We start from the raw sequence: 12298 nt of genomic DNA, 5'->3' as shown, positions 1-12298 counted from the left end.
CACGCACCAGGTAGGGGTGCAAAATTCACAAAGGTTAGCCTATCTTAGTGACCTTCTTCCTTTTCAGGGCCAGGAGGGGTCCTTGGCCTTGTCTTTCTCCACCTCTACTCTCCTGGTTCCCTGTGACCCAAAGGCTGAGTTTCCCTGGCTCCAGTGTCCCTCTCAGTTGTCCCAGCATTCAGGGCCGGGATCCCTCCAGGGATCCGCGGCCTCCCTGGCTGGGAGTCTGCATGGTTAGTTCATCCTTGCAGAGCTCTGGGGAAGGGGCAGACAGAAGCAGCCTGGGAGGCGCTGCTGCCTCTGTGTGCATGTGTGTGTGCGCGTGCATGCTTGCATACTCAGCGGAGAAGGAGGAAGCATCTCGGAGCTGAATTTACCAAAGGCTTCAATCTATAAATAATTCGGGTCATGAAGCTCTACAAAAATAAACTTCAGCTTGAATCCTCTCGTGCAGCACTAAAGGCAGCTGCAGATACACTCGCTCATTAACTCACCCCCAAGTTCAGTCTGAGCAGCACCAGGCCTGCCCCACCTCTCCCCTGTCTAAACGTTTACGTATGTGTGTATGTGTACACAAACCTCCACACATTCATATAGTACGAGAGCCCTGATTCCTGAGAAAGAGATAAAATCAAGTAATATAGGTGTCTTCCAAAGTGACTTTTCCGATGTAAAAGGACAAGCCCTCAATAAATGCACGTCAAGAGTCTCATCCTATCCAGGCGCTCAGGTCAGAGAGACCAAGTTTCCAAGAAATCTGGGCTCAGACATAACAATAACACGCTTATACTGACATCACACTTGAAATGAGCCAAAACACTCACATCTCCACCCCTGCTCAGCCGTTCAGGCACCACCTCCCCCAGGAAGCCTTCTGCTCCGGGCCTCCCTCACGCCCCAGCCTCCTGGGGGCGTTAGCCCCCCTGCCTGCCACCCCCTCCCCCTGCCAACTCCTCTCACAAGGGCTAAACCGCGTGTTCCTGAAGACTGGTCGGCTTGTCCATTCCCAGCTCCTGGGGTTCCCCAAGGGGATCCTGTCCCGTAGCATCCCCAGCGCCGAGCGCAGACCTGGCTCACAGCAGAAGTGTCATAAACGGATATGGGACAGTCCTGAAAGTCATAGCTAATAACTCATTTCACTCTCCTAGCATCCTTTTTGTGCTCATAAGGACAGGAGTTCCCACCCCCTTTGGCTGTTACAGAAACTATTACACAAACAAGGGAGGTGACTTATCTGAAGTCACATAGGCCTTTAATGAGAAGGCTGGGGTTAGATCCCGGTCCTCCAGACACCAACCGGTGCCTCCCTCTGCGCGGGACACCTCTCCAACCAATCTGTTTCCTACCAGGAGGGCCCAAGAAGAAGATTCCCAACTGGTTTTCAGCAACTCTTGCCGAGTAAATAAATAAATAACATTACTATTTATGCTGCCAGTACTACTAATAAAGTGACATTCGGGTGACAAATCCCAGGCAGGGGGTCCATAATTTAGAGCTAACTATAGACAAAATTGATGCCCAAGAAAAAGGGTTTGGAGAGGCCTATAGGTAAGCTAGTTAATTGGAATTGGATATGCTGATTTGAATTGGACGTTCCAGAGGCTGTCATTAATTTCTGCACAGGCCTAGCTGTGGTTTAAAGCAAGGCACTAATGGGATTACTATTTCCTTCTCACTTAGCGGAGGCCCCTCCCCAGCCAGAGGGCCCAGCAGTCGCCCTCCCCTGGGCTGCACCTCGCATTTCCCCACCCCACAGACGACCCTGATAAACTGACTTTTCACCTCCCAATGAAGATTCCTGAAAATTAGGTTCCGAGTTTATGGTTGACTCCAGGCAATGGGTGATTGCCCTGCCTGGACCTTGGGGTCCAAAAGAGGACGTGTGGGGGAGGGGAGAGCTGGGACTTTCTGTCTCTCCCATCTGTTCTGTCTGTTCTTCTGGCGGTGATGAACAGCTCGTTTGCCCCTTAGTGTCCTCTCCTAAGAGGGTCGCAGAGCACCTGAGAAGTCCCGCTGTGTGGGGGACTCCCTTCTCTGTCACTCTTTAGCTGTGCGATCTTGGGAATGCCACTGAATCCCCCCAGGCCTCAAATTTCCTATCTGTAAAATGGGAATAATAAGAACATTTACCTCAGAGGTACTTGCAAGGATAAGAGAGTTGATTTTTGTTAAGCACTTTCGACAGCACTTGGCACACTGTAAGAGCAATAGGAGGGTAGCTGTTGTAAGTTCTTGAGGCAAATGGGGCCCTTCGAAAATTCACTAGGTCTGTGCTACTGCCTTCAGGTAGGGCCATGTCAAACCATGAAGCAAAAGAAGTAATCCTGTGTTCAAAACCCTCCTGAGAAGGTCGCAGGGTCCTATAGCCACTCAGTCTCACAGTGAGCGCTCTACGCAGCAGGAGTTCTTACTAGAACCAGCCTAGATCTCCTTGCACAACGGTGTGGGCACCTTCTATCTTTTGCCGGTTTCAATAAAGACTGTCCCCCTCCGGCTGGCCCTCTTATCCTACCTCATGAGCTTTGTCCAACCAAAATGGCCTCTGTAGTTTCTGCATGTCCACTGAGGCCAGGCCCTCTCAGAAGAGGAGGAGCCCAACCCAAAAGTCATGTTCAGGTGACTCTCCTGCCCCCGAGCATGTCACCTCCCTTCTCTGTCCCAGCTCCTCCCCTGCCCTGTGCAGCTCGGGCTGTAGACCCCCTTCTCTTGGATTGGTTCGTGAACTACTTCAGTCCATTGTTGACCTTGTGGTCATTGAAACCTGGCCCTGGGGACACAATCTGAAAAGCTGAAAACTGTGCCACCACACTTTAGCTCTTCTGGGACCACACCAAATAGATGTGATTCATTGGATTTAAAAATCCCACCTTGGCTCAGGACCAGCCCCTACCACTACCATCCTGTGTCTGGCAAGGATGGAGACAACTTTGAACCTCAGAACTTTCTCTCCGAGGCAGAGCAGTCTGGGAAACCATGTGCTTGCCCTGCGGCAGGACCCTTGTCCCCAGTGTGTGCTGTCTCCATCCGCCATGCGCTCTCCTCTGGGCCACACGGGCTACAGCCGGGTTGAGCCCCGGTTCCACCACTGGCCAGCTGCGAGCCTGGAGCGGAAGAGCTTAGAGGAGGTGAGCTCCAAAGTCCTTATAGCTCTAGCACATGCTACAGTGGTTCTCCTCTGGCCGGCACTGAGCAGATCACCGTGGCCTGTTATCCAGAAGGGAAAACTGAGGCTCGTGGGAGGGATCTGAACGCAAACTGTACCATTAGGCAGAACTCAAGCCCAGGCCCAAAGTTTGAACAGAAACCCAGGAACCCTGTGTCCCAAACCTACACTCTGCCCACCCGGTCTCTCCGGCCACTGCCTGCCAGACCCCGCCCCCAACTTGTGCCCTTGACGCCCCCCCTCCTGGCCCCATCCTTCATCTTCTCTGCCCTCCCGCAGGTGTCTCGGAGGGTTACACAAGCTGGAGGCAGTTAACATGGGATGAGGGAGTAAGTGGGGAGGCAATAGTGCTCTTCCCTCCAGAGATTTAGACTGAATGAAATAGGATCGCTTAGTTCAGGTTCAATACCAGGAACAGTTTCTGTTCTGGTTTGGTTTTAGCTTTGACGTTTGAGAGTTATGTAGGTTTGATTCTGCCTTCAACTGCTTTGTTAAAAGATTGGGGTTGCAGATGGAAGAAAAAAAAAAAAACCCTATGTAGATCTCTGATTCAGGAAAAAGTTAGTGGCTGGGATTGGTCCTAAGTGGAACGCAGCAGAGTGTGTGATGATAAGTTGACTTTGATTTGATTCCAGCTCTAATCTGGCCCTGGGTACCATCTCGTCTCAGGGACCACAGAGGGAAGGCCAGACTTGTGGCATTCCCCCTTTGGACTTTGTGTCCAGACCCTGCCAGGGAGGCAGGCGGGTGCCCGGGTTCATGGGGTGGAGGCTGCCCCAACTGGCAGAAGGTTAACATGCCTCTCCAGGAGGGGAGATCTTGGGCCGGGCCTGAGGGGGGTTACTGGTTCCACAGCTCCTGGGGCAGAGCCGGTAGCTTGAGGAGACTTAAATCTCCCTGAAGAGGAGTGGCTGTCGTAGGGAGGGTGATGAGATGCGCTGGCCCATTTCCCCTTCAGAGGAAGAAACAGAGCCCGAACTCCCCCATATAATGGAGACAGTACACTGAGGTCAAACCAGCAGGAAGCCATGACCCTCACATCTTTTCTTTACTGTCTGCAATAGCCCAGGAACTTTTTTGATTAAAAACTGCTGAATTTCTAGAAGGACCTCAAGGAAATTTCAGATCGGTCCATCTAAGAGAGAAATCTATTTCAGATGTTAAGGGGAACCTTTTTAATTGTGGGGCATTCTTCCAGGTAGAGACCCTTCCCTCTGCTTGAATTCGTAATTATAGTTGCGCTGGGGTAGAGGGTAATAACCTCAGCCTCGTGACATCACTGCTGACCCCAGAGTCTTCCTCCACTCTCTGAGAAGGAATTAAATGACTCCCCCAAACCCTTCCCCGGATGCAAGAGCTACTAGCTGGCAGAGAAAAGGCAAAGAGGAATTTATTGTGGCGTCAGGCACCAAGCTTGGTCCTTGGGATGAGTAAGTCCTGGTCCTTGCCCCTCAGGAGCTCCTGGTGTGGTGGGAGAGGAAAGGCCGTGGTTAGAAGCACGAGAGAAAATTGAAAGGGAATGTGAGGGGGTGGGCGGCCTGAATCCTACAATCTTCCAGAGAAAATGCCTTTTGACCTCACTTTGACTTAGCGCTAGAGTTCATGAGACTTCATCACCTGGTTCCTAGTTCATGTCCTTTCAACAAGTATTTCTCAAGCATCCCATCTTATCCATCACCAGCCAGGTTCCCGAACCCATTCTCGTCCTCAGAGGGTTGTTAGAGAAATAGAAAACGCATCCTTGCCCTCGCAGTGTTGACAGACTTACGCACGTGTGAGCCAATTAGAGAACAATGTGAGTGGGTTGTCAATACACAGTAGCAAGTACATACACAATGAACAGATCAATTGATTATAATCCTAAGACAAAATGGTAGGGGGAAAAAAGGCATCAGGGTGATGAGCAATTAGTATGGTGGAGAGATTAGGGAAGGCTTCACGAAGGAAATAGGGCTCAAGCTTGAGGGGGTTCAGATGGGCAGAGGACAGAGACAACAAACCAGGCTGGGGATTATTTGTTCAACGGTCAGCTGCTATATTGGGAACAAGAAACGGGAAGGCAGGAGCATATTCAAACCGAGGACTCCTGGATGCCAGTTTTTTGTATGACCTTAGGGATTGTCTTTGCAGAGCTTAGACTAGCCCTCACGAACCCCCAGACCAGCAGCCTCCACATCACCCGGGAATTTGTTAGACGTGAGAATTCTCAAGCCTCATTTCCGCTGAATCAGAAACTCCAGGGGCGGGCTCAGCAATGCATTTTCCCAAGCCCCCAAACTCCACCCCCCAGCCCGTGCTGCCCCTACCCCCACCTTGAGATGATTCTCAAGGCACACAGCCTTGAAAACCACTGGACTCCATCTCTGCTTCTTGACCCTGGCCACTCATCAGATTCACCTGGGGAGCTTTGAATCCCCAAGAAGACGCCCAGGCCACACCCACAGAGGTTCTGATTAATGGATCCAGCCCTGGCATTCATATCTTTTAAAACTCCCGAGATAATTCCCAAGTGCAGGCAGGGCTGAGAAGCAGTGAACTTGATGGTGTCTGAGTCCTTTCTTTCTGACTTATTATCCAGAGCTGGGCTCTGAGAGTCTGAGCCAGGATTTTTGGCTCTCCAGAATCCCAGGGTGAATTTGCACACATGCAGGGATATGTTTGGGGGCAGAAAGACCCTCTTGAGATTCTAAAATCTTGAGTCTCTTGATGACCAGCTTTCTGATCTTTTATGGGATTGTGGAACCATTCTTCCTCGCCCGCCTGAGGCAGAAACACTGTAAGCAGATGTTGACTCCCCAACCCTAAACACCAATCAGTGTGCACAAGCACACACTCACACACACACCCTCCACACCATGCTGTAAATATATGTAGACACACGACACAATAACCACATTGGGATATTCAGAATTGTTCCTAAGGACACATACGCACACACAAAAGAACCCACCATCAGAAATCCCAGACCTGGAAGCTGGGCTGTTTGAACTGAGAAGCACCTCTACCTTCCCTGAAGCCAATTCTGGTTCAAAGTAGCAAGTAGGGGTAGGGTGGGGGGAATTATCTTCGGTAAAAGGACCTGCTCTAGGCCAAAGCAGGTAATCCCCTGGGGCACGGCTGAGTACCGATGCTGAGGATGCCTTGTTTCCTTTACAGATTCGAGCCGATGGTCCCCCCCATGGAGGGGTCCAGTACGAGATGGTCTCCGTACTCAAAGACGGGAGCCCCATCCTCCGGGACATGGCCTTCTCCGTTGATGAGCGTTACCTATACATCATGTCTGAAAGACAGGTAAGTGCCCACCCGTCCCTCTTTTCAAAGCCCAGGAGTAACTGATAACTTGTGACCTTTGGTCAGAAACTGTTCATCTAACCAGGGGGTCCGCTGGGCTTGCGACTCAGGGTCCAGGGACAGGCAGAGTCCTTGGAGGCTTTCACAGGGAGCCAGAGAGAAGCAACTGGGGCCAGCCATTTCCCGGAGGCTTCTCTCCAGGCCACAGCCCCTGTCTCAGTGCGTGATGAACAGCCCCGCAAGAACGGGCCAGACTGCACGAAGCAGCTTGGTGTGATTAGGGGATAGATTTACAGCTCCCGGGCCCACAGAGTCTGCTGCTCGAGGGAGCCAAAGAAGTGTAAATAATCCAGGCCTCCTGGCTAGGCCTGATCCTGGGAGAGACAGACCCAAGATGGGGCCCCAGAAGGAGATAAAAATCTTGGCCTGAGTCATAGACTGATGCCAGTAGAAGCTGGCCAGCTCTGGGAAGCCAGAGTTGGCCTGAGAAACAGACTTCTACCCTCTGCGCGGTAACCACTGGGCAGGGTCCTCACCTTCTCTGATGAAACATGATTCCCCCCTGAGTGTATCTGCTCTGAATATGTGTGAGCAAAGAGAAGGTAAATGTGGGATAGTCGCGGTGATGGGCAAGGTGGTGGGGGGATGGGGAATGGAGCATTCACATATTAACGGTGATGCAGAAAGCAAAGCAAAGACCTTCAGAAAGGCTGGTATCTGCCATTCGTTCAGTCAGTGGGTCTACTGCTGTTCAGCAGGACGATGGTCTTGGCATTGACTCGGCTAGACAAAGATGCTGGGCTGGAGGACCAGTGAGCGTTCACGAGGTACCTCCCAGCTCCTGAGTGTTTGTCGTCCCAAATACACTGCAAAGATTCCCGGTGTACTTGGTGAATCCCACCTTGCCCAAAGTTCTTTTCTTTTTTTTTTGAATATAAGAATGCTGAATCCGGGAATGAGGGAAGAGTGGAGGGAGGAAGGCAGCGACCAATGGGCACATAACTGCACTGAGGGAAGCAATGATGCAGCTCTAACTCGAAAATTACTTCTTGAGAACAGATGACACAAATCACATGCAGATTGCATGCAAATTTTATCCAGACCCCCTTGAACCCACCTGTCTTTTTACCTTCTTTCATATGGCCCCTGAAGTTGAGGCATAAACAGGGGCAGATGGGAATTGGGTGAAGCTGGAGGAGGCTTAGCCTAAGCTAGGATGGGGAAGACAGTCTCGGAAATAAACACTGATGTCTCATTCTAATAAAACAGTCCGTGGGCCCTAACAAAGCCCATGATTGGGAATATATTTATAGGGAACGATGTGCTGGGAAAGCATCAAAAGGAAGGGGACTTGACCTCTACCCTCAGGTTGTTTACAGTCTTACGAGGGAGACACGTAACCAGTTATCTGTAACATCCCACTGAAGCCTATAAATATTCTGCCTTTTTTCCCTATTCTTTTCTATTTATAGACATAAGGTTATTTCTTAAACAGAAACGGTGGATGCTCACCATGCAAATTCCGGCAATACATACAGAAAAGAAAATAGCAATGAGTACCCAGACGGGTCTGCCCAAAATGTAACACCATGTCAACATTTGGTGAATACCATTCTAGATGCTTCTGCAGGATAATCATCAGACAGAGGGATGGATGGATTCATGGCAGTCCAGAGAGGTGGATAAATCATGGTCAGAAGGATCCAGCAGATCCAGAAAATGTGATATTTTCAGAACACGTTATGTATGCCTGAGGACCAGGAAGGTAACTTTTGGTAAAAGCTCTTTTCTTGGGCTCTCTGAGCCCAGCGTGGTGGAAAAGCATTGACAGCAAGCAGAAGTGACCAGTGAGGCCTTAGGAGAACTGAGAAGATGCCTAGGCTCAGATTTTGGCTGCATATCTGTTTCTCAAATGGGATCTTTTCTGGAATTACATTCAAAATGTGGCCAGAGGAGAAGGGCCTGGGCCTGAGCTGGAGCCTAACAAGTGGCCTTTGGGGAATAGGATGACCTCCTGAGATCGTATCTAGTGTCACCTCCGAGAGCATCAGCCCTGGCCCAACCAAGGATCTGCATAACGTATCTCAAAGTGTCCTGGCCTTTGTTCTCACTTTCTGCTGCTGCTGTGCCGTTCTTGTGCTGTCTGCCCCAAACACAGGGCTTCCGTAGTAGCTGGTCCCACTGAGCAGCTATGGGAAGAACTTGGGGTTAATGGGGCTGTCTCCAGGCAGGTGAGATATTAGCCGAGAGAGCTCCCCATGCCAGGTGGGGCTGTGATCTGTGGGCAATGTCTAAGGGGGATTTGTAGCCGAGCTCTGAGACTTGTCACCCTGAGAGCTGTAAATTGTGTAGAAATGGGTAGCAAGGTGATTTCACCTGGGGATGGTCCCAGGGATGAGGGCCAAGAACAGCTCAGGGGGCCCATCTGTCTGAGCCCGAGCAACTCTGAGTATGGGGTACTCACATCCTTCAAGAAGCACTTTCACGGGAGCTGATGAAGATGGAGTCCGATGGCTTAGGGGTCTGGTCCAGTTGTGGCTAGATCTGGAAGCATGATCCTCTCCCTGGTCATGAAATAGAGAAGTTGCTTCAGATAATAAGATTGTCTCTGAAGTCTGAAGCTCTGATTTGGATCCTGTCTCAACAGTCCATAGCCACGTGGCCTTAAACCAGTCGCTCAGCCTCACTGTGTCTCACCAGGGTCAGTGTGAGGTTCAGCAGAGACTCTGCTCAGCAGAAGGGAGTTTCTCTCCCATGATCTCACATGCCACACAGACCCTGGGTCACTGAGCTTTCGTAGGGCCCCTTCTGGCTCTCAGGCCTTTACGATTCCACCTTAGGAGGGTGGTGACCATGATTGACGATGAAGGGGAAGTGAAGTGGCTGTGGGCTACAGCCAGTAGGCCTCGGGCTGAGCCTGGAGCTCCATGTTCTAGTCTGGGCCTGCCTCTGACGAACTAGGGGGCCTAGACTTTTGAGTTCTCACAGACTCAGTTTCCTCCCTTTCAGAGACACAGTTAACAAATCTAACTCTAGGCTCCCTTTCCTGTTAAAGAGGCTTGTCCAAGGTGTTGGGATTGAGACTCTCCTCCATCTCCAGAAGACAACACCAGAACTACAGTAGACAGGCCTGAAGTTAGACCAAATGAGGAACTTTTAGATTTATTTTTATTTATTTTTATTTATTTTTTTTTTGACAGAGAAAGATCACAAGTAGGCAGAGAGGCGGCAGAGAGAAAGGGGGGGGGGAGCAGGCCCCCCCGCTGAGCAGAGAGCCTGATGCGGGACTCAATCCCAGGACCTTGAGATCATGACCTGAGCCGAAGACAGTGGCTTAACCCACTGAGCCACCCAGGTGTCCCAAATGAGGACCTTTTAAAACAAGAGTTGTATGAGGCCATGGGTGTCCGTGTGAACTTCCTCCCCGAACGGTGACAGAGAGGGCAGAAATGCCGGCTGTTTATGGATGAGCATACTGCTGTTTTGAGGCAATGATTTAAGACTTCTGAGGTTCTGGAAGACCTGAGACCTTCTAAGACATCATGGGGATGGGGATGGGGATTCCCCTCACTTTCTGGTAAATCTCTGAGCAGCCTGCTGTCATCCCGGCCCTCACCTCATCCCCACCTCTTGTCTCTCTGTCCCCCTGCTGCTTCCCCAAGACACAGCACCTGTTGTACCTTTGGCATCTTGGAAGTGTAAACCCAGTCTCTGGCCTCAAGTTCTGCCTAGAAAAGTTTGCATCTCCCCACGGAACTGGAACGATCCCATACAGCTCATTCATTCTCGCTCCCTCCCCCTCTCTCGGTTAATTACACGTAATTAAGAAATAGGACTAGTAAGAAGTGTTGGGTCACTGGTGCCACCGCCTAACAAGCCGATGTTAATGGACTGTTAATAGATCCAGGGCTGGCCAGTCCCAGGGGAACATTTGGGAACTGATTTCCCAATCCTGCTAATTGCCCAGGTGCCCCACGGATAGGATGCCTGGTTCTTCCCTAGAAAGTCCGCCCCAGCTTCCTCAACAGCAGATTGACAGATGCTGTGGATGTGAATACAAGTTCTCCCGTCTCCTCAGTGTCTAATGGAAGTCAGACAGCAAGTCCAGGGGAAATCAGGCTACAAGCCAAGTGCAGAACCGAGCGAGAAGATGAAAAGAAACTTGATAGCTCCAGTTTCCACCCAACTCGTCAGGTTGGCCACTCCCAGATAAAGAATATAACGCTGTACTCGACGTGGATGGGAAAGAGTATGGGGATGGAAGCAATTATTCTATTTTATACTTTAATTAGTTTGAATTAGCAGAGGGAATAGAGGCATAAAATGATCCAGCGAAGGGTGAAATGGAAAAAGGGAGTCACAGTGGAGAATGGCTCCTTGCAGGCTGGAAAGGGCCTTGGGAACAGCAGAAAGGCTGGCAGTGGGACGTGCACATGTGTGTGTGTGTGTTTTTTCGGGTGGGTGGGGGCATGGGATGCAGCTGTCTATTTCAGAGCCTGGGAAGGCAATATAGCGTAGTGTTTAAGAGCTGGAGCCTGAGAATCAGACTGATCTCCATTTAACCCACAGCCACTTGCTAGACATTCAGCTTTGAGATCTCACACCACTAACCCCCAGTTTTTTCATCTGTATAATGGGCCGAATAATGGTAACCGTTGTGTCTGACACATAGTGCCTTCAGTGTGCTATATAATTATTATCATCATTGCTACTGTCAGTCATATTATTAGAAGTTCTCTGGGACCCCAGAGAAGGCTAGAACCCTCTCCACTTAAATTATGACTGGGATAGAGTTCCCAAGTTAAACACCTCCAACCTGTCATTCCTGCCGCTCCCTCCTAAGGGACGGCTCAGAAGCCTGTGGCCTGGCCCAGTGACAGCATCAGGCTAAGTCGCTCATAATCTGCTATTTATTTTAAAAATCCAGGAATGTGCCCAGCAGACTAAACAGTCCTGCTCCCCTTGATATAAGCAGAGGTAGCCCCGGGCCCAGATGTGAGGCCCAGGAGGCCAGTCATGCAGGCATCTATGGAGAGAAGGGAGGGGCACCCTGAGTGTTGGTCAGGCCCCAAGTCCTCAGGATCCTGTCTGGCTGCACTCGAGGACACAGGGCCAAAAAGGGGCCACCCATGGGGCTTTTCATTTCTGGCCTCTACGGGTAAGGAAACCAGGTCTCAAAACGTAGGGCTGCCATTCCCTGAGTAGTGGGCACTCAGACCCCAGTTCCGAGTGACCTTGTGTTTGTCTGTAGCTAGCTCACTGTTCTGGTCACTTATTGCTATATAACAAACCACTTCAGAATTCTGGGATGTGAAACAAACATTTTATTATGTTCCGAAGCTGTGTTAGTCAGGGACACAGACGTGGTGCATCGAAGAGGGCTTGTCTCTTCTCTACAACACAAATAACTTGGGGTGCTAAGAATTCTAGGGACTAGAATCTTCTGGAAGCCTCTCCTGTCTGGGAACTAGAAGGCTCTGCTCAGCTGGGACTTTTGACTGGAGTGCTTCAGACAAGTTGTCTCCATGGGGCATAAGATTTCCTCACAGCACGGTGAACCCTAGAGTCCAACTTCTTGAGCGTGGCAGACCATGGCAGACACAGCAGCTCAGGACTCAGAGAGTGAGCCTTCCCACAAGTAAGGTAGAATTGTCGCCCTTTAGACACACCCTTAGAAGCCACAGAGCTGTCTCTCCTCCCTTCCCCTTCACCTCTCCACAGCCAGTCACCTCAGGTGATTCTGATTCCATGGCCCATGAGCACACTTTGAGAGGCAAGACTCAGGGAAGATAAATACATGGTTTCCTGACACCCAGGGTCATGGAAACACAAAGCATCAGAGCC

General features: G+C 50.6%; 1 protein-coding gene across 1 annotated transcript in view; it reads left to right on the top strand.

Annotated features, from left to right (window-relative positions):
- PLXNA2 (plexin A2) overlaps positions 1 to 12298 on the top strand; it is a 207745-nt gene that overhangs the window by 88476 nt on the left and 106971 nt on the right. Inside the window, exon 4 of the mRNA XM_082704152.1 lies at positions 6320 to 6454. Within this exon, the coding sequence (XP_082560278.1) occupies positions 6320 to 6454 (135 nt within the window). The remainder of the gene's footprint in view (positions 1 to 6319; positions 6455 to 12298) is intronic.

This window comes from Mustela nivalis (genome assembly GCF_964662115.1).
Source record: "Mustela nivalis genome assembly, chromosome: 16".
NCBI classification, from domain to species: domain Eukaryota; kingdom Metazoa; phylum Chordata; class Mammalia; order Carnivora; family Mustelidae; genus Mustela; species Mustela nivalis.
Note: the sequence above shows the minus strand (reverse complement) of the source record. Positions and strands in the feature narration are given on the sequence as shown.